The sequence below is a fragment of the Centrocercus urophasianus genome, unplaced genomic scaffold (genome assembly GCF_019232065.1).
Source record: "Centrocercus urophasianus isolate 14NV4802_14NV808 unplaced genomic scaffold, USGS_Curo_1.0 seq_34, whole genome shotgun sequence".
NCBI lineage: Eukaryota > Metazoa > Chordata > Aves > Galliformes > Phasianidae > Centrocercus > Centrocercus urophasianus.
This window is the reverse complement of record NW_024884911.1, coordinates 4,853,416-4,874,595: the sequence shown is the minus strand read 5'-3', so window position 1 is coordinate 4,874,595 and position 21,180 is coordinate 4,853,416. Positions and strand designations below refer to the sequence as shown.

The following is a 21,180-nucleotide window of genomic DNA, read 5'->3' as shown; positions in this document are numbered from 1 at the left end:
AATTCACATGTTCTTATTTCTGTAAGAGCAGAAACTCATAGCCAAGTGCTATGCATCTTTAGGAGTGCGTTGTTGTTAGACATGAGGTGTCATGAATTTCTGTGACATCACTGCATAAAATCTTCACAGCCCTCTGTAACTTGAGCTGTGAAATGTTTACCAAATATCAAGATTAATGCTGCCCAAAGTAAACAGGTTATTTTGGCTAGAATTATTTGTATAATAGAAGACAACTCCTAATTCTGACAATATTTTTATGTAACTTGTTTGAATATCTTTCAGTAATCGTTTTGAATGTTCTTTGAAATAACAGTTTTTGTTGTCATTTCTCCTTCCTTCTCTTTTAATAGGACAAATAGAGCAGCATATTGTCTGTCATCTTTCTGTACAAACTCGAGGAAATTTGTCATTCTTCATAAATAATCAAGTGAAGTGTGTGGTGGTTGGCTCCTTAGTGCCCACACAGCGATCATTCAGAGGTCTGCTACTACTGAGCAGGAGTCCCTTGGCTAAACCCATCATAAATCCAAGTTACAGTGATTTCTGTCCAAGAGATTTGCCTGTAGCTTCAGAAAATGCTGTAAGTCCTATGCCTAGGGCAAGTGATAGGAATGGCAAGTGGGCAATTGGATCTCGTGAATTTTGCAAGACTGATTCTGCGTGCTGATTTTGGAGGTGACCAACGGTGAAAAGAAAGGTTTCAAAAGCACTGAGTTGCTCTGCTTTTCAGAGTTGGTTGATCGGGTGAATAGAGATGATGCTGAATTTGTTGAGGTGCAACGGAACACCTTTGTTTCTTTGCTGGAGTGGTCTGTGCAGGAAGTTAACTGTAGTGTGGGAAAGATAAAGTTTTGTAGAGGAAGCATCGCTACAACTTTTCAGTCAGGATTGGGTTTGCCTCTAAGAGCAAACCTAGTATCAAAAGCTTCCATGCACTTTGATTTTGTGAGCCTTAGCTAAGGGAACATTCTGGGATTATGCAATGCTTAATCAGCATTAAGTCGGTATTTTCCTGTCGGTTCCTTCAGGCGTTTTCTATGAATGAATACAACGAAGATCAAAAGAGAGCCATTGAAACAGCTTATGCCATGGTAAAGCAACATCCAGGGCTTGCCAAAATCTGTCTTATCCATGGACCACCTGGAACTGGGAAGTCCAAAACTATAGTTGGACTTTTGTCTCGTGTTTTGAGTGAGGTAGGTGAACGTGCTGCAGCCATCTTGTGCGGGTGTTTGGTTTCTCAATGCAAGTCAGTGGTAGCTTCAGTGGAAGCTAAGTGGAAGGGTAAGGAGTGGGAATGACTGGGGATGCAGTTTATTAAACTGAATTAGTTAAACCAGAACTGAATAGGCTGTAATGGTGGAAATAATATTTTTTGGATGCTTTGGAAAACATTTGCTTTACAGAGCTTAGAAAATTAAAAAAGAATAGGAATTTGCTGAAAATATGCTTTATTAAAAGTAATACATCAAAGTATTAAGATATTTTTAACAGTGCTATTTGGCCTGTCCAGTTTAATGGTTTTTGTATTAGCATCCATCAGATAATTGTTGAAGGGAGCTGTGCAGGTGGTATTTGTTTGAATGACGTGCTGTACTCGAGGCCTACCTTAAGAGTTTAAGTAACATGTACCTGTATTCTGCATGCTGATTAAGTTGAATGTGCTGTATGACTTCTGAAATGCAAGTGGAAATGATCTCAAGAGCCTGTCTTGGTTTATTATTAATTAATCTCCAGAACATTAGGAATGAGAAAACAAGTAAAAAAAACGCCAGGGTGAAGCAGAACCGTTTCCTGGTTTGCGCCCCATCCAATGCTGCCGTTGATGAGCTCATGAAAAAGATCATCATTGCATTTAAGGAAAAATGCCAAAACAAGCAGGAGCCTTTGGGTAAGGTTTATTTAAAAAAAAATTAAATCTGTTTCTGTGTTAAGTAGACAAAACCAGTTGTTACAATTTCTCCTTCAGGTTAGGTGTAATGCTTCCGCTTTGCTCTGTACAGCTGTTTCCTTTTGCAGACCTTGACTGATGCTGCATCCTTATACCACTGTTAGTTTGCTTATTAAAAAGATGTATTTTTTTATTTCAGTAAACTGCACTTTACGTACACGTTTACCCTTCTTCTTAGTGTTATTATCAAATCACCACATTTAAGTCATTCAAATTTGAATAGAGTGTTACCAGTACTGCTGTCGTTACATTGATTTTTATTTTTATTTTCCCCCCTCTCAAACTAAAGTGCAAAGATGATTAAAGTAATTTGGGTCTGATTTTGTAAACAGGAAACTGCGGTGATGTCAAATTAGTGCGACTGGGTGCTGAAAGATCAATCAACAGTGAAGTCCGGGCTTTTAGCCTGGATAAACAAGTTGAGCATAGAATGAGTAAGTAGTGTGCAAACTGGGCTTTTCCTTAGGTTTTATTTAAGAGCTGGATGACGTAAAGCACTTGGGACTGTATGTCCTTCAAAACAGGAGATCAGGTGTAAGATTTTCTTTCTGCAATGGCGTGCATCGTGCCAGGGTGCTTCATAAGCATTCACAGCATGTACGGCCTGAAGTCTAAGTAAAACCCCCAGAAATTAACACCAGGTCTTGTACATCTTAAAGAAAGAATAACAAATGCATGTTAAAGCCATTCTTCTTAAACAACGTGACTATGCAGCATTTGAGAGCTGCAGTTGGAACCAAGAAAAGTGTGTCATCTTCATTTTATTGTCCAAGGTAAAAGACCTGGATAGGAAAAAGGAAACTGCAATAAAAAGTGACTTTCTGGTCATTGTTAATGAGGTAATGCTGTGACTGTAAGCAGTTGAACTCTTCCCCCTGCTTACTTTCCTCCAATTTATTATAGAACGAAAGCCAACTGACCGGGACCAGGATATTCAGAAGAAAAAAGCAGCTCTGGATGAGAAGCTGGACATGCTCTCTCGTCAGCGCGCCATGCACAGATGTGAAAAGAGGGAGGTAATAAATGGACAGTGTTTTATTTGTTTGGGTGTGGGGTTTTTTTGTATTCATGACTGTATCCAAAGAGTGAAAAACGCTTTCTTTTAAAAACATCCAGGATAAGGAATGAGGAACTTCAGGGATTTTTTTGTTTGTTTGTTTATACTGATGTTTTCGGCTGTGCAGTTCTATTGCTCTAATGCCCAGCAACTTTCATTTGGTTCTGCCATCCTTTTGCTCTCAGTGCAACCATATCAATTATTTAATTTCATTGTGTGCCTCAAAGCTTTGTTTTGTTTAACTGGAAGTAATAAGATGACTTTAAAATCTGACATTTGAAGTATTTTGCACTTGGAAGTTTTCCATCATCTTGCCCTAAGAAGTTGGCATTTGTTTTCAAGTTACAGATTTCTAAAGGTAAACCATTTTTCTGTTTGCATGGAAATGTGAGAATGCAGTATCATGTGTTGCAGAGTGTGAATATGTTGACAGTTTTCTGAGGGAACTGATCAACTTCTTCAGACACATTTGATATTTAGAGACAGTCTGGACCAGTCTAAATGATAAATGAATTATAGTATGGAAAGAAGAAAGAGAAGTAGAACATGTGCTGTTAATTATTCCTGATATTTATGTGGATTCTTTTTTTCCTCATGTAGAGTCAAATGCTAGATGATGAAATTGGCAGACTTTCAAAAGAGAGACAGCAACTTGCTTCTCAGCTGAAAGAGGTAGGAATTTATCTTCAGGGCTCTTAATAAACCTCAGGTAATGTATTTGGATACTTGGTATCCTTTAATTGTGGTGAAGATTTGGATTTGATGTAGCTGGTAGTGTTTATAAGTAAGTGAAAAGGTAAAAGACAAGCTGCTTTAAGTTACAGATTGCCAGATGTGAGTTACGTGTGTACTCTGGCTGTTGTGTTGAGGAAAAAAACTATTTGAGAATTCTCTCTGAGAGTGGATTTAAAAGGAAATGTAGCACATTGGGTGAAGAAGAAGAAAAGAGCTCACAACCTTCATTTAATTTGACCTATATTCATCACCACTTTCATGCCTCTTGCAGTCCTGCTGGAGTTGAGGTATGTTTAAGCCTTTCCACGAGAGTGACAGCCAGAGATTTTGTGTGTGCAAGGGGGGAGTGCCAATCTGCACTTCCAAACCTGATAGCAAATGCAGAGTTAGATGGCATAATTGTAGAGGCAAAAGTTTGCCACTTCAGTAGGATTGGTCTGTGATTTAAAGTGAGAATACTGCTTTGAGTCAGCTTTTGTGACTTCCATTTGCAGTCATGGAGATAAGTTTCATTGGGATGATCTATAACTCGTGTTTGGTTTGGCAGTTAAAATTGTCCAGGCAGTTAAAAATTGCTTGAGGGTAGTTGATGAAAACAAAAAGAGAATACATGGTGTTCTGTTGTACTCGAAGGTTCGGGGACACTCTCAGAAGGTACAGACAGATATCATCTTGGAGTCTGATATAATCTGCTGCACACTGAGCACAAGTGGAGGAGGGCTGCTGGAATCTGCGTTCTGGCGGCAAGGACCTTTCAGCTGTGTCATTGTGGACGAGGTCAGTAAAGCCACTGAGAATTTCATCTTGTTCCGTGCTTGAAGTCTGCCTTGTTCTCTGCTTAGGCTACTTGTGGCTGCTTGCTGATGTAAAATGACCTGGCCTGACTACCCCATCCCCACGTTTTATCTGATAACAGCCTGTTCTGTCACATAGAGCAACAAGAAGAAGGGATAAGTACTAATTGCTTTTTTTTGTGGACTTGGCTGTCACTAAAGCATAACACAGCTTTTATTTAAAAGTCATGGCTTAAGTGTACTTCTTGCTATAGAGATTTGTACATGACTGTGTTATGTTTGTATCTGCTTGGGAAGCTCTGCATGTTTAATGATAAAGTAATAATCTAGTTTGAGTTTTTACTGACAATTTTTTTTTTTTAAGCCTTAGAAAGCATTTTTTTGTTAATTCTAGCTGGTATTACGGAACACTTTAGGTACCTCAGTCCTTTGCTTACAACTTGTGCTTTTTTGTCCCGTTCACGTATACAAAAAGGCAGGGCAGTCCTGTGAAGTTGAAACACTGATTCCACTGATTCATCGCTGTAATAAACTTGTCCTTGTTGGAGATCCCAGGCAGCTCCCTCCCACTATAAAATCAATAGTAAGTGTTTAAACTGTATTTTTGTTATACTATCTAGTGGGTGTAGGGTAAGAACCATGGAAAAAACGTAGAAAAGAAAAAAAATAAATAAATGCTTCAAAGTCAGATCACAGTGTCTGTCAGGTTACAGCATTTTATGCTGCCAGGTGATGCCTATTTAGTGTGTTACGTGGAGCCTGTATCCATACTGCCTTCAGATGTCTTAGTAAAGCTGATGCTGATGTGAGCGTGGCTTCTGTAGGCTTGCAGCTAATCTCTTGCACCAGTAAGAAAAGCTTACGGTAGCACAAACTTCCATGCAGCCCAGCACTTCATTTGTGATCAACTGCAGTGCTGCAGGATCAGTTACACCGTTGTGAGCTTCATCCACTGTCACATTCCTTAAGGAACACAGGATTAGGATGAACTGCTGTTGGTGTGAGGACTTTCTTGCCCTGTCAGTGTGTTCTAAGCTCTTACTTTGCCTGTGGTGACAAAGAAGAGTCTTTCAAACATCTGACAAAGAAAAGAGGAAAAACAGAATGCCTTTTTTAAGCACTTTTTTTTTAATTTACGTACTTATTTAGAGATCCCAGCTGGGAGACCTCACTTTTCATTATTACTGTGCTTAAAATTGCAGTATTTCAGAAAGGATAAATGCAAGTGTAAAAATGAAGTGCAAAGTGTTGTCATTTCATCAGTGTTTTAGAACTTCCAAATATCAGATAGTTTCAAGTCTAAAAAGCAAATTTCTATCGTCAAGTTTGACCTAATTCCTCAGAAATCACTCCTGTTTCCTTCTGACAGAAAGCTCAGGAATATGGCTATGGTCAGTCCTTAATGGCACGCCTGCAGAGACACCTGGAAGAACAAGTGCAGAATAATCTTCTGCGACGTCTGCCAGTGGTGCAGCTGACCGTGCAGTACCGAATGCACCCTGACATCTGCCTTTTCCCATCCAGTTATGTTTATGGCAGGACTCTAAAGACTGACAAGTGAGTAGCTGTCTGCTCTGATTTCTGAGCAGCGGGGATTTCAAATGAGCCTTTTCATATCAGGATTTTTATTATTTTTTTTAATTCTAAAAATTGAGGTTGTGGAGGAAGATGCTTAGTGGGAGACTTGCATTTAACCTCTTAGTGCTTGCTGTTGTACATAACTAGCTCACTCAAAGGATCATACTCTTTAGTGCATGGAGTTCATTTTTAGGTTTCAGTTTATTCAGGTAACAGTGAAAATTAAGAGCTCTGAAAAATAGCTGAAGGTCGCTTTTATGAAAATGATGGTGGAAATAAATGATGCATCAGTTTCTTGTGGTTACCTAGTGATGAAACTTATTTACAGAGCAACAGAAGAGAACAGATGTTCTTCGGAGTGGCCATTCCAGCCCTATCTTGTTTTTGATGTAGGAGATGGCCGTGAGGAGCGTGACAAAGAGTAAGTCCTGCATCCACTCTGCCCAATGGTACACGTGCTGAGAATCAGTTACCAGCCAACGGGTTGTGTTCTTTCCTGTAATGTTTTCCAGTATGCATTAAGTACCCAGAACTGCATTTTCAACTTTGTTTGATTTATGGGAAGAATTCTGCTGGAAGCAGGTGTTGATTTGTGGTGGTGGTGGGGTTTATTTACTTACCTGAATATAGTTTTAATCCTGTTGTGACTGTCTGCTAGATGCCAGTGAATCCTTACGGTTTATGCTAACTCAGGAGGTGGTTTGAGTTTCTGATGTATTTTATTTATTTTCAATCAGTTACTTTTTCTTCACAGCTGCATGCTGAGGTAAGACCAGAAGATGGCAGGCTGAGTCCTCCCTTTTGTGTGTGCTGAGGAAAGCAAAGCTATGTAATTTTAAGGGAGCATGAAGTGTAGCCTTTCATGGTTAATGTTTCTCATTGTTAGTACCTTGTCAGGGCCTGCTTGTAGAGGTCTTTGAACATCTGTATGAAGGAAGCTCTGAAAGTTCCAAGGGGGTCTTTGAATTGCAATTCCACTTCCAATTTGGCTGAACTGTTGAATTCAGAAGCTGTCAAATGTTTGTTTTGTTTATTTTTTTTTAACATTTCCTTCATTTCTTGTTCAGCTCTTTCAGTAATCCCCAAGAAGTGAAACTGGTGTTAGAAATAATTAAAACAATTAAAGAAAAAAGGAAGGATCTGGGTCTTCGTCGCATTGGAATAATTACACCTTACAGTGCACAGAAAAAGAAAATTCAAGAGGAACTCGACAGAGTGTTCAAGAATAACAGGTAAATAAACCATGATGTTTCAAATGGGACGTGGCTCTTGTGTATTAGTCCCTTGATTATCCTCTTAAAATCACAGCAAAAACTTTAAGATTTCTGTGTGTACTGCCAAGATGTGCCCTTGGTAATGCTTTTAAAAAAGGACGTTACCGACCCTTTCTCTTAAAACAAATGTGGTCTCTTTGTACCATTTCTTAGTTATTGCTTATCTGTGTGTGTGCTTTGATTATATTGCTGTTCTGAGTGTAGCTGACTTGAAAGAAAATCTAAAATTCCAAGTGATGTGGAACTGAACAGCTTTTTAGCAGTGATCTTGGCCTCAAAAAAGGAAATTTTGCTTTATATTCATACACTGAATCTTTTCAAGTTCAGAAGCAGAAACTAAGCTTGAATAGTTCTGACAGCTGATCATTCTGGATAGCCTAGGCTGCTTGCATCAGTGTGTTGCTTAAAAATCCAACTAACAACTTAATGGCTTGATTAATATTTTCTTTGACAGCCCAGGAGAAGTGGATACAGTGGATGCATTTCAGGGACGAGAGAAGGATTGCATCATAGTGACGTGTGTCCGGGCACACAGCTCCAAAGGCTCCATTGGGTATGTCCATCTCCAGTGATTTGCAAGCCTCCTTTCCAGTAACACTCCAGATATTGTCATTACATTTTAAACATTATCAGTAGAGACCTTATTAGAGAACATGTCACCATAGCTAGCAGATGAAAAGCCATCTGCATGAATTGATGTTGGTGGTTTGACATCCCCCCCCAAACAGGGTGTGGAAAACACTAAGTATGTTCTGTTTTATATGCTGATGAATGCACATGTCTGCTTTAGCCTGTTGTTGCTTAGTTTTGGCAGGCTCCTTAGCACACGGCAGGACTTTGCTTTTAGCTTTCACTCTGTGTTGTGATTGAACATTTTTTGTCACTATCGTTATTAATACAGCATTCTGTCTGTAAAAGCACTGCCAACCTGTACGTAGTTTGGGCACGTTGTGCAGAGCAGCTGTATCTTTGACTTGTAGAGCAGCATGCCTACGTTGATATGCAGAAAGTCTTGAATTAAGCTTGCAGATTTGATAGTTTTTGTAGGTTTTTTCCAGTCTGAAGCAGAAGGAACTGAATGCCAGGTGCACTGTTTGTCCCTCCAGACAACAGTTACACAGTTGTTAATTTACTTTAATTTACTTTAATAATATTCTCCGTAGCTTACTGATTGCTTCAATTTAGAAATGGCAGTAGTGTGCTGCCTTCTAGTTCATTAGCTTTTAAATTAATCTATGGGAAAGCTGTTCACATAAACAGAAATCCTTTGTTTCCACACACCAGGTTTCACTAAGCTGTTTATGCTTTTCTGGTACTAATTTCCTACTTGTTAGCTTAAGGGCTTCTAATTATGTTGACCTGTGCTGCTTTGGGAAGGATAAAAGACCCAAATTGTGTTAAACAGTGATGCTTTCTGAAGGTGTCTTAATCTAGTTGATTGAGATTGGAGACTGAAGGCAGCTGGAACCTGCCAGTACTTCTGGCTGGCCTGGGACATAACCTCTATCTGTTCTTTCAGAACAAAACTTTGCAACACTGTGCTGGAGATTTACATAATAAAACTTTGGCAGTGTTGTGCCTTAAAAGCTATGTGTACTGATGAGTTGGACATCTCTGTTACAAAGTCAAGTGTCATTGGCAAGATGTGCTGGGAAAGTTTGCCATCACCATTACTGCTGATCTCTTAGCTGAGCAAAGTATTTTGGTCTCCAAGGTTGCTCGTCCAGCATTAAATTTGCTCTGAAAGTACCTTGCAAAAGGAGGAAAAAAATCTCACAAGACACAACAGTGAAAGGATTTTTTTCCTTTCCTCAGACCAAAGTGCTTGTCATCTTCCACTTTTAAATGCTGTTAAGACTGAGATGTTCTTTCAAGACCACTTTTTTTTTGCTTCTTTAAGACCTGTAGATCTGTATCATCTGTGCTGTTGGATCTGCTCCCCTGCCTCTGTCTTTTTTCACAGTGGCCAAATCCTCTGCTGTGGTTCTGTGACTTTTGCAGTCTTTTCTGCAGGTATTGTAGACCTGCTGTTCATCACCGCGCTGTTGGGCACTGATGTTGGGTCTGTTCAAATTAAGTTGTGCAGAGGCATGTCTTTGAATTGCAAACTTTGTTAATACAGAATAAGCTGTGCATTTTGGGAACTTCTTCATTAGAGGAGGAATGTAAGTTTCGTAACTGAGAGGCGTTTTTGTTTTCTTCCACTCTGAAGATTTGCTGGGGAAGAAGCCCTAACAGAAATCAGCGTTCAAGAATACACTTAACATTTATTTGCAGGTTTCAGCACCTTGGTTTGTGAACCCACAGATGCAGGCTAGGTGATCTCATGCTTGCAACATGAATATTTTCTTTTGCAAGGGCTGTGCTTTTCTGATCTAGAAGCATGATATAGCAGGTTTTCCTTCATATTCTGCCAGTGCACTTCACCTTTAAAATAAAATGTTGAAATGTTCAGCATTTCAGTAGAAATTTTTTCCGTTAATCGTGCCAAATATTATTAATCTATTTCAGTTCAAGTCAAAAAGAAGCTTAAAGTCTTGATAGGTGAAGTGAGGTTGATGACTTCTGTTCTTTGAGGAACATTTAAGGAAGCAGTAGTTGGCATTAAGAGGGGATTTGCACTAAGAAAGGAAACATTGATGGTAAGAGGTGGAAAGGACTGGAATTCCCTGCAAGGCGTCAGTGGAGAAAGAAGGAAAAGCAATTCATCTGAAGCCCTTCATGTAGAGCAGGGCTGTGCCATGGCATCTGGGAGTGGGTCAGGGGCTGTTTCTGTTGTCTTCGTTTCACAGTAACTGAATATTTCCTTACCACTTTTAAGTCTCTTCCAAGAAGTCTTCAGGAGCTTCATTCTGTCATGTCTCCTAGGTTTCTGGCAAGTCTTCAGCGTTTGAATGTTACAATTACCCGAGCCAGATTCAGCCTCTTCATCCTTGGAAGACTGAAAACACTCATGGTAGGTACAGCGTTAATCAAATGATAGTAATCTACCCTTTTAGGTTGAGTCAATGTTTTCAGTACCTAAATTATAACACAGGGCTCTACAATTGAAGAACAGAGGCTTCAAAGATAGGCAAGATACAACGATGGCAGAGATACTTTCCTTCTTGATCCTTACTGTTCTTCCACTTAATGCAGTTGTCATAGGATTCTAGAGCAAGGAAAGATTAAAAACTGCAGGACACCCCCAAACATTCCCCTGATGTTCAGATTGTTTTACACTACTCTGTATAGCCATGTGGTGTCTGAGGATACTATTTGATGGTATTTTTTGAAACAAATGTTTCTGAAACAGATATGCATATCTGGGGCGGGCCCCCAGGGTCATAAAGATCCTATGAAATGTGCAGAAATACTCTTGAATAGACTTGGTCTTATTGTTTTTGGTTTTTATTCTTTTTCCATTGGAAGGGGGGTTAGCTACATCACTAGGGGGCATTAGACCCACATTTCACACTGGAAATAACTCTAGGCCTTCATAGATACAGAAATTACCACTTAAAGAGTAGTTCAGATTGCTGAAAGTAACCTTCCCTGTGTTACAGCAGCCAGAGTGCCTACTGCTGTTTCGCCAGTGAAAGTTTAGATCCTTCTATTCCAGAAGGAACATTATGTGGTTTCCGTTACGGTTGTCAGGTACCTTGATTAAAGGGGTTTTGTATCCTCCAAAACCTCTGGCCATGTGTTGTTTTCCTTCTGATAAATGTTTTCTTTTGGTGTGGGTTTTTTTTTTTTTTTCTTCTTTACCATTAAGGAGAATAAAGACTGGAACAAGTTGATTCAGGACGCTCAGAGAAGAGGTGCAATTATCAAGACATCAGACAAAAGCTACAAGAAAGATGCCCTTAAGATTCTGAAGCTCAAACCAACGCCACAGAATCCCCTGTGCCAGCTTCCCACCAAAGCAGGGACAACGAAAGCTCCTCTGGCAGAGGCGACTTCTGGCAGGAAGGTGGGTGAGCCTGCAAATCCAAGGGAGGCCAGCAGACCACGGGAACTTGCTGCTGGTCCTGGCCATGCAGTGCCACAGGGAAGCAGAATGTCCCAGCAGCCACAGGGAACTCAGGTTGCAGACTCCTGGAGAGCCAGCATCTCTGCACCAGTGGAGGCAGCAGCACTCCCTGCTGATAAAGAGAAACCGCGCGACCCAAGGCTGGCAAGTATGGCCAGCAGAACTGAAGCTAAAGGGAAGGAGCAGGACCCAAAACACAGCAGTCAGTCAGCCCAGAGCAGTCGAGAATCAACGCTGCAGCCGCGTCTGGATGTATCCTCAGCTGCCAGGGACCTGTTTTCCAGAACGGAGCCTTCTAGGAAGCACCAACAAGCAAAGGGCCAGTGTGAGGTGCCTTCTACATTGCCTTATGCAGCTAAACTAGAGGGCGACAGGAGAGCTCCGTTGCCAGAACACCATTCAACAGCCAGCAGTGAACGAGGTCAGTGTAGTGGCAGTAAGTGGAACAAAGACCCACGTACTTCAATGAGGAGAACATCAGAGTCGTCATCAGTGAGCGCAGACTCCAACAGTGCCAAGCGAAGAAGGACCTCTCACTGACTTCAGTACTTCAGCGTTGGCTCGTTACTGAGACTCTATTCCCAGGTTTCTATCTAACAAAGAAATATTTTTAAAATATTTAGTGCACCTGGAACTCTCTTATAGTAATACTGCTACTGTCAGAAGATCCATCATTTGAAATGTCTCGAGTTACAAAAGGGACTGTGTATCTGGCAGTTGAGAGCTTTTGAAGAGAGAAGTTGGAGAGTTGCATTACTTGGAATGGCAGTGAATTTTGTCATCTAGGAAGTTAAGGTTGTAAATGTTGTATATTTGTACAGTATGCAAAATTATTTTAAGATTTAATTGGGCAAACATAACTTCTCATTTCCTTGTGCAAATGCAGATTTCTTAGCTACGTGATTTTTTTTTTTAATGAAGAACAAGAGCAAAATATAAAATAAACAAAAAAAAAACCAACCCAGACCTAACCTGTCCAAAACAAAAAAGAGGAAAAAACAAACAAACAACAAAAAAACAGCCAGACTGTTTTCCTTTTGTACCAGTAAGTCTAATTTATTTAATAGAAAAGCGTGAGTGTTGGTAACGTGGTAACGATGAGTCTTCCTCGTGTTCCACTAGTGCCTCAGGGAAGGCTGAAGGCAGATGTACGTTGGTTGAATGAAGAGAATTCTACTTATTTTGTGTATTTTATTGTCTGTTTTTATAGGAACAGAAGAGCTTTCGTTTATATAGATGTGCCTTGAGTTTTGCTCTTGCTGCTTCGTCAGCTGGGATCCTTTTCCTCTTGCAGTGGCAGTACAAACTGCAGATTAAAGCCTGGGAGGTCTGTTTGAACCCAGTGAGTCCTTGTGATGAATAATCAACAGGACTGTGGAATCTGAGTCAGAGATCTAGTTAACACTTACTGATAATGACACTTAAGTTTCTTTGTATGTTGCTCTTGGAGATCCAGAGATAAAAAAGGAGAAGCGTTCATTCTAAGTGTTATTACTGGATTCTTTTCACTGTGTCGATGAAGAAGTAACCAGTAAAATGAGGTTGCAGGGGGGAAGAAATACCTATTTTTAAGAAAGCATCCTGTCATCATTAACATTTCACAATAAAAGTGGAATTATTTCTCTTAAGAATGAAGTATTAATTCTTCTGGAATATGCTGCGTCTGTCTTAAGCAAGTGAACAGTAATGTTTGCTATGCATGCGGATTTGCATGGAGGTAGTCTTGCATGCTTCTGCCCAAGAGCTTGGCACCTTGCTGCAGTAACTTGAGGTAGGGGTTTTGCCTGCAAGCCAGGTTGCTACCTCCAGGCTCCTGTGTTCAAATTCAGTGCTTTATGAACCAGGTTGGTATCGTGCCGTCCCTTTCTAACTCTGACTTGAGAAGGGCTGTTTGTGCTGTGACTGCTGAGGCCTGATGAGATCTGAGACCTACAAAGAAACCAATATTATCTTTGTGAGTGAGCTCTGGTAAGTGAATCTTGCACCTGAAATGGAAGCATTGTCACACGGTTGGGGGCAGGTCCTGGTAGGGTGAAGTTCTGAAAACCATGCACTTACAACCAGTAAGTGGGGATGCTTTTGGTTCCAAAATGTCAATGGCTTTTCCTGAGCAAATGAGCTGCTGGGTTTCTCTGGCCAGAGTTTAACCATCATCTTGTTTCTGTTTCTGCCCTGACACATTGATTGCAGTGATCAGTGCTACCTTTGTTCTTTCATCCCACTGCCAGAGTGGTGTGTGTGATCCAGTGCAGTGACACACAAGTGGCTCACTGAACAAAAGGGTGTAGCAGTTCAGTGGTGATTGATGCTGGGATAGCTTGCATGCTTGATGTATCCAAGCTCAGAAAAATGTGCTTTAGTAGCAACAACTGCATTGTAGGTGTGCTGGGAGACTGTTAGTCACTGTGCCTGTCCTGTTCATTGTGCTATATTTAAGATAACAGGAGAATTCTGTCCTTTGGGATGCCTGTGAAGTGAAAGCAGAGTATGCATGGTGTTCAGCTTCAGTCATTCTCCATGTTGCAATCTTAACTGTTGCAGTGAACCCCGACCTTTTCTTCTCAGCACTGTGTGCTTCTACCACTGCTGTCACTCTTGTTGCACATTGTGTGAGAACGAAGGCTGCTTGTTTTACTGCCCTGAACTGGGCAGTTCTGCCACTCCCATGTTACAGATGGCACACAGGGATGGATTCTCCAAGTCAACAGGAACACTTAAAATACCTTTGTCTTTTAAACCCTTTGGCTCTACTTGCCAGGGCTGTGTTGACCTGTCTTCTGTTTTTTCACACATTAAAAAGGCTACTGTTCTGCAAGCTGCTGAAAGACCCTATAGCTGTGGAAGCTGTGAAGTCTGTCTTTCTGTAAATAAAACAAAGCTGGCAACAGTGTGAATGAGAGGATGCTTTTCTGGCCATTAAATAGAAGTTTGTCAAGGGAATTTTCTCTTAAGGCTTCTCTGCTTGTTTTCTTTCTGCTTAAGCATTCTGCATTTCAGAGCATGTTTTCTTCTGAAACTGTACTTACTCCATGCTGGAAGGAATTTTGTTTCAACGTTGCCTTTTTTCTTGTATTATGTACGCATGTAAGCCATGTAATTTTATAATTTGTATTCTTCCATAAATCATCTTTGAGGTGTGGTCAGTGGCTGAGGCATTTTTCTTATTTAAAACTAGGTTTATTTTGTCTGATATAAATTCACAGCATCACAGAATTGCAGAGGCTGGAAGAAACCTCAAGAGATCATCAAGTCCAGCCCCCCAAACTGTTGATCTTTCAGCAGAAGCTTTTCCTCTCGTTGTCAGTCTGTGCCATTAAGGATATATCTGGAATGAAACTGTGTGCTTGGCAGCTGAATTCTCAGTGCAAAGAAGTTCCTGGTGTGATGCTATTGGTCCTTGACTCCATAGAGAAGGGAAAATGCCTTGTGTGAGCACAGGGCTGTTTTCAAAGGTTTCTGTCTCGCTAATCCTTTGGTTGTACATAAAGCAGCCTCTCCAGTAGAGGTGAAGTGTAACTCCATGCCATTACTCCAAGCCATGGCTGTATCTATACTGATGATATCCAACCTAGGACTTTCCTGTTCAATTCTTACCTGTGTATCACTGCACGTGCAGAGTGCAGTTGGTGTTCATGGAAGGATGCCTTTGCTAGCTGTACCTACAGCTACCTGCCAACCCATCAGAGGAAGGCAGGCAGTTTGCTGGAGCATTATCACACTCCGGATAAAACACTGGGGGGCTTTATGCTGCTTGGTGTGGCAGCAGAGGCAAATATGGCTGAGTAATGCTGAGAGCAGGTGATATCTCTGTGGGCAGTAATCATGGGAGCAGTGCGGTGCTGCTGAGGGGGAGGCCGAAGCAAGACCCAAAAACATCAGCATCTCTTCCCAGTCTCTTGTCTACGTTCACGTTTCAGTGCTGGTGAGGTGTGAGGGGTTACAGTACTGGCTCACAGATGAGCTGGTGCTTAATTAGCATCCAGTAAATGAAGGCACATGAGCTGGGAGGCAGCTGTGCCCAGAAAAACTGGCAGCTTCCAAACACTGAATGAGTTTAAACATTGTTAGCCTCAGGTGAGATCCAAAAAATAACATGGAAACCCAATGATTTAAGAGACTGTATTTTTGCAGTTACTGAAGGGTGGCGAGGTGTTGCAGTTTACTTTTTGCCTATAGAATGGAGAGAAGTGGCCAACAGCCAACGGCTAGAGGTGGGTTCTTTATTCACAGCCTATGGACTGTGACAACACCAAGAGTAAGCAGAACTGTGGTCCTAAAAATGCAAGGCGTTCTCTCCAGCCTGCATGAATAAATGATGGATGAAATGGCTGCTGTATTGTAAATGGAATTTATAATGTTAACAATATAATACAGTCTCTTGCCACAACGAGTCCATTCCCAAGTCGTATATTAGGTCTCCTTTCTTGTCTTTAAGATGCTTGGGAAGGAGCCAAATGCGTTATTCTTTAATACAAATAAATGTAAGCTAAGCAGAGCTGTATGTTGAACGATGCTGATACATGAGACCTCCTGGCCACATGTGCCTGATTGCTGAGGCCTCGACTAATTTGCCACCAGCTCCCACGCAAATAATAGTAGAAATGAAAACGAAGATAGGCTGAGTACATTCAGTACAAAGAAAGAGCAGAAAACTTTGTTGTACAGCCTGACAGGCTACTCTGTTTTGTTCTGATTTCACTGCTTCACCAAGCAAGACCTCCTTTCTTGGCTACAACGTGCTTCCCATCTCTTTACTTTAATCCCTGAAATTGCATGGAGTGGGGTGGAACTCCTGGACCTCGGTTGTGTTGTAGGCCAGGAGAAAACAGCAGTGTGGCAAAAACAGGTTATCTTTAGGCTTTACTCACACGTCTCACCCTGCAGTGAAACTTGTTATGACACCTAGAGAATCAAAATGATAAAAGGAGCCCTTAGGATAGTCTGAAGCTTTTCTCTGCATCTGAAATCAGTGTGTGATTTCTGCACGACAGTGGCCGAACGCCCCAAATCTCTGCCAGGAGTGCTGAGAAGATGGCGATGGAAATCTCTTCAGAACCCAGATCTGCTCTTATTTCTGACAACACGGCTCAGCTCCCTCCTTAAATTTATTTGGGATGCTTCATGGAAGCCGATTATGGAATAAAAATGGTTGGTGAGATTGTTGGCACTTTCTGCCACTAATGGACTGCTTTTCCACTGGCCTGGTAGGGTCACAAATCACTCTCAGAGATGAGAGCTCCCCATCTTTAAAGCGAAACCAATGGAGAACCAGCACACCTGGTAAATTCCTATAGGCAGGATTTCTTTCATTTCTGTGTCCAGCTCACATGGAGGTGTCACACGTCTGTTTGTTGAGCATGTAAACGTGCATGAAGCCCAAGTGCTGTAGACCTCTCTACAGCTGGGTCTGTCCTCCATCACATCAGGCAGTTTTTGTTGTCTGGGGCTTTTGACTGCATGGATTTCAGTACTTTCAACAGTTAAAGAAGAATTTGAGGTAAACAAGTAAAATCAAAAGCTCTGCTTGTACTGTTTGAAGAGGTCACCTTTTTGCAGACAGGAGTGTAATCTAAAAACTTTTTTAAAGGAATCAAATGCTGGCTGCTGACGTGAAAACCTCTTGAAAGAGTACAAGTGGCTTTCCTTGGAAGGAGAAGTGCCTGTCAGCTCACCCTTCTACTAGTGAGACATCAAACTCATTGGACAGCTTCTCCATTAATGCACAGACATCTCCATCTTAAGAAGAACTTTCAGGTCTGCAGGCACTTGCTGTGCTGGTTTCTTTCTGTATGATTTCAATAATGCTTGATTCTCTTGGTATAAACACCTGTGTGCTAACAAATGTCAAGCTAATGGGTTTGCAGTGCTGAAGCTCTCTGTAAATTTACATTATTCTCTTAAATGCCAGGTTTTGTGAGAGTGATTTTTTTTTTTTTTTTTTTTTAATTTTCTTGTCTTGCAGGGGTTTCTGTTTTGTGATTGTAAGTTCTCCAATGCAACTGGGCTGGTGAAGCAGTACCTGGAGCTGCACCGAGTGGGGCTGGCTTCATGGAGGAGCTTGAATGTGCCATCTACTGCCCAGTCTGCAACCACAGCTCCCTCTTCTAGCTCTATTGAGTGGACTTGTTTTGTTTCTTGGTTTTCTTGCCCTGCCCACCGCCTTCAGTGTTTCTCAGGTGTCCTTTGATACAGGACGCAGCTGCACAGGATACAGCTACTGGAGGATTAGCACTGCAAGTTTCTACTTATGCATGCAGTTCATCAGGCTTTGCTTGAAGAGGCCTAGGGACTGAACACCACAGTATTTGGGGTTCACGGAGGTGGGACCATCTCTGGAATGGACTTAGGAAGCTGGGGATGTTTTGTCTTGAAAACAAAGAAATCCCAACAAACAGCACCCGATCAAACAATCCAAATTCCTCAGCCCCTCATAAGAGCTTGGTTTACTGGTACATCACCCTCAGTAATCTTGGCTGTTCTGAGCATTGTTGTGCTCTTCTGTGGTTGTTTTCTGTGGGAATTCAGTGCTGCTGTTGCTTGGCATGTTCCCACCTGCCTCTCATAAGTGTGCTTTTGCAGAGAATCTGCTGGCTGCAGTTCGCCTGGGATATGGCTTTGTGAAATAGCAGATTTTCCATTGCTTAATCTAATTTACTAGAGAAAAACACTAGTGCAGGGAAAGGAGAATGTGTGCTTCACCTTCCAGAAATGTCATTAGAGACCTTGATCTTGTTACAGCCTGTTCTGTGCTATTACTTGTAAGAACAGTAACACATAAGGATTTGAAATATATCTCAGTAAGAAAGTATAAGGAAAGAGCAAAGTGTCAATGGCAACAGACAGCAAGCGGCTGCATTAAAGGGAGGAAATGCTTGTGTCAGCCCACTCCCTCAGAGATCAGACCTCAGCAGGATGAATTTGACCCTCCTTGCTTCTGTAGTAGATTAACTGAGTCCTGTGACCTACCTCTGTGGTGCTCCTCGAAACAGGCACCAAATTTCTTTGCTCGGTATGGCTTTGGATACGATGCAATTAAAGTTGTGTTGATGCTGATCCCCTTATTTCTCGTCGCTATCTTTGACGTGCTTGACTGTATGTTGCTTCCTCTACGCTGATTCTCTATGAGAATCTCAACACTGCAGTCCCAGGCGCTTTACTGAAGGGCTCCTTCTGCCAAGGTGCAGCATGGCCCCATCTCTGGGGGATGGCATGGGAGGCTGGGCAGCTGAGATCCCCTGGAGAACCACCCCTGGGCTGCCCAGCATTCTTCAGCTGCAGGCTCATTTGGAAATGGCATTTCCATGAGGCTGGGGCTTAATATATCGTTCATTGTCTACAGCTAGTGGTGCAACCTAAGTTCAGCAAAGTAATTAGGAGAAATAATTAACGGCTCTCAGTGATGAAGCAACGTCTCTCCCTCCCTTTTCCCTCACCGTTGGTGCACCTTGCCAGTGACTCAGAAAACACAAGAGGACGTTATGAATCAAAAAAATAAGTTTTTACCTGTAATTAACTGTGCACACAGAAAGGAAAACGTGGCAATCAAGCAGCAATTGATAGTTGCTTTACTGTAGGAGGATACACCATAATCAAACGCTCATGGCAAAATGTCCCTTTAACTTGTGGCTCCTTTATAACATTTACTTCAAACAAAAATAAGTCTCTACCAAAAAAAAAAAAAAAAAAAAGAGGATTTGAACCGTACACTATACGGAAATGTGTGGATAAGACACTGCCCTCCTCGCGCTCCGTATGCCTGATGGCCCCTGTGTTCTCTGTAAGTGCAAGAAAACAAAACCTGGCAATGAGATACAAAATCAATGCAGCAACTAGAGCTGTAGGCAACGGTATGTGAGCAGCCAGGCCCGGCTGGCGGTGGGGCTACACAGCGGGATGGAGCAGAGTCCCCTCTTCCCTCCCTCCCTTCCCCTCCCTGTGGTGTTGCAGGACTCTGATGTTATCACGAGAGGCTTTTTTGAAACGGGACACTAAGAGGGAGGGAAGAAAAAGAACACCCCAACCTCTACCAAAGTAAATAAATCATTAAAAAAAGAAAAGATTCTCGCTTGGATTGCGGCACTGTGGCACCAGGGCCCCGGGTCGCCCTGTGCGGAGCGGGGAAGGAAGGACGGCCGTATCTGCGTGGCTCTGCTGCAGTCCCTGCGTCGCTGCTCAACCATCAGCTCTGTGCTGCGGCCGCCCCGCGTGGTTCCGTGGTCGGGAGTCAGCCCTGCTTTTCAGCTGCTTGAAAAGTGGCCGAAAGACATTGTGCAAGTCTTAGCGTGAAGGAAGGCAGAGGAGCTGGTGGGGAGATCCACCATTGCCTTGCACTCCCTGGACCCTCGGTGCTGTGCCTCGGCTGGGCTCCCTCCTGCCGGCCTCAGAGGTCAGCCCAGCCACGCAGCTGCAGGCCCAGCACGCTGAGGACGATGGTGCTAATGGCAGCCTGCGTGCTGGAGGCACCATCACAGTCCTTTTTGTCAGCTTCGCACCGTGACTGCTGGCACAGGACTCCCTTGAAGCCCACGGGGCAGATGCAGCGCTGGTTCTGGTAGCAGGTGCCGCCGTTCTGGCAGAGCAGGAGCTCGTCATCACAGACGTTGGCTGTAGGGAGGGAGGGATGGCGGTGGGGGTTGTGCTGCTGGGCGTGAAACCCCTCGGATGCAGCAGGAACCAGAAAGGTTTTGGTTTTCTGCTTTGGCTCCGAAGGGCTCCATCGTCAAACCCTGACAGAGTGGGACCGGTCCCTGTGCCAGAGGAACAGATCTGGGGCTGCAGACTTCAAAGCTGCTTTGGATTTGTCAGGAATGACCAAGCTCACCCCCCACCATGGGGTGGGCAGGAGGCACGCTCCTTGTTGGAGATCTCCACCTCTCTGGAAGTGCCACCCCTCGTGGGACGCCCCGTCCTTCACCAGAGATCCCCCCACATTGGAGATCCCTTTCTCATGGGAGATTCCCTCCTCATTGGAGCTCCCCCCACGTCCATGCCCACCTCCCATCTCTGTGCCCTGACGGGGAGGCTGCCCGCAGTGCTGCTGGTTACTCACGGAAGCAGCCCTGTCTCCAGTAGTAGTTGGGCAGGCAGTCGTCACACTTTGGCCCCGTGGCTCCTTCCTTGCATTCACAGTAGCCGGTCTCGTTGCAGCGGTCGTGCAGGGAGCCGATCTGATTGCAGTTACATTCTGGCCATAAAGACAACGCTGTGAATCCTCACCCTGCCCGCAGGCTTTGCGCCTCCTCTTCCCACCATGGAGGGGCTGGGGACTTTGGAAAGGCCTGGTTACGTGCCGTGGGCTGGCCCTGAGGGCGCGCGTGTCTGCCTGAGACCACCCTCACCATGGGCAGCCCCTGCTACAGCAATGCATCTGAACCCAATTGGAAAGATTATTTGGGCTTTGGTGCCCACAGATATTATTTTGGGCTTGGTGGATTGCAAGACCCTAAGAGCTGCTGTCCTCTGAGAGCATCCCAGTGGACACGCTGCCCTCAGAATGGGCTGATCCGAAGCCCATCTCACAGCACAAGGTCCCAGGCCCAGCGCTGCTCCCAAGGCAGCATGAGTGCTCACCTATGCATACATTCTCATCGTCCAGCTCTGCCGAGCTGTTGCGGTAGAAGCCCAGGCGGCAGTGCTGGCAGTGCTGGCCCCGCGTGTTGTGCTTGCAGCTCACACAGGTCACCACGTTCAGGAAGTCGATGTAGCTGCAGCGGTTGGAGTGGCCGTAGCACTCACAGTCTGCAGAGAGGAAGAAAGAGAGAGGTGGGCCTTGGGGAAGC

General features: G+C 43.1%; 2 protein-coding genes across 7 annotated transcripts in view; one reads left to right on the top strand and one right to left on the bottom strand.

Annotated features, from left to right (window-relative positions):
* Nucleotides 1-13,029, top strand: part of SETX (senataxin) — a 28,745-nt gene extending 15,716 nt beyond the window's left edge. For both annotated transcript variants that reach the window (XM_042830665.1, XM_042830666.1), the window contains 14 exons: nucleotides 351-580; nucleotides 1,029-1,196; nucleotides 1,738-1,891; nucleotides 2,284-2,385; nucleotides 2,855-2,967; nucleotides 3,609-3,680; nucleotides 4,377-4,520; nucleotides 5,013-5,120; nucleotides 5,907-6,094; nucleotides 6,444-6,536; nucleotides 7,183-7,347; nucleotides 7,844-7,942; nucleotides 10,258-10,345; nucleotides 11,144-13,029. In XM_042830665.1, the coding sequence (XP_042686599.1) occupies nucleotides 351-580; nucleotides 1,029-1,196; nucleotides 1,738-1,891; nucleotides 2,284-2,385; nucleotides 2,855-2,967; nucleotides 3,609-3,680; nucleotides 4,377-4,520; nucleotides 5,013-5,120; nucleotides 5,907-6,094; nucleotides 6,444-6,536; nucleotides 7,183-7,347; nucleotides 7,844-7,942; nucleotides 10,258-10,345; nucleotides 11,144-11,941 (2,522 nt within the window). In that variant the 3' untranslated portion in view covers nucleotides 11,942-13,029. The remainder of the gene's footprint in view (nucleotides 1-350; nucleotides 581-1,028; nucleotides 1,197-1,737; nucleotides 1,892-2,283; nucleotides 2,386-2,854; nucleotides 2,968-3,608; nucleotides 3,681-4,376; nucleotides 4,521-5,012; nucleotides 5,121-5,906; nucleotides 6,095-6,443; nucleotides 6,537-7,182; nucleotides 7,348-7,843; nucleotides 7,943-10,257; nucleotides 10,346-11,143) is intronic.
* Nucleotides 13,030-18,943: 5,914 nt separating this feature from the next.
* Nucleotides 18,944-21,180, bottom strand: part of NTNG2 (netrin G2) — a 38,840-nt gene continuing 36,603 nt past the window's right edge. For all 5 annotated transcript variants that reach the window (XM_042830703.1, XM_042830702.1, XM_042830705.1 and 2 more), the window contains 3 exons: nucleotides 20,972-21,139; nucleotides 20,451-20,585; nucleotides 18,944-20,005 (listed from right to left, as the gene is read on the bottom strand). In XM_042830703.1, the coding sequence (XP_042686637.1) occupies nucleotides 19,782-20,005; nucleotides 20,451-20,585; nucleotides 20,972-21,139 (527 nt within the window). In that variant the 3' untranslated portion in view covers nucleotides 18,944-19,781. The remainder of the gene's footprint in view (nucleotides 20,006-20,450; nucleotides 20,586-20,971; nucleotides 21,140-21,180) is intronic.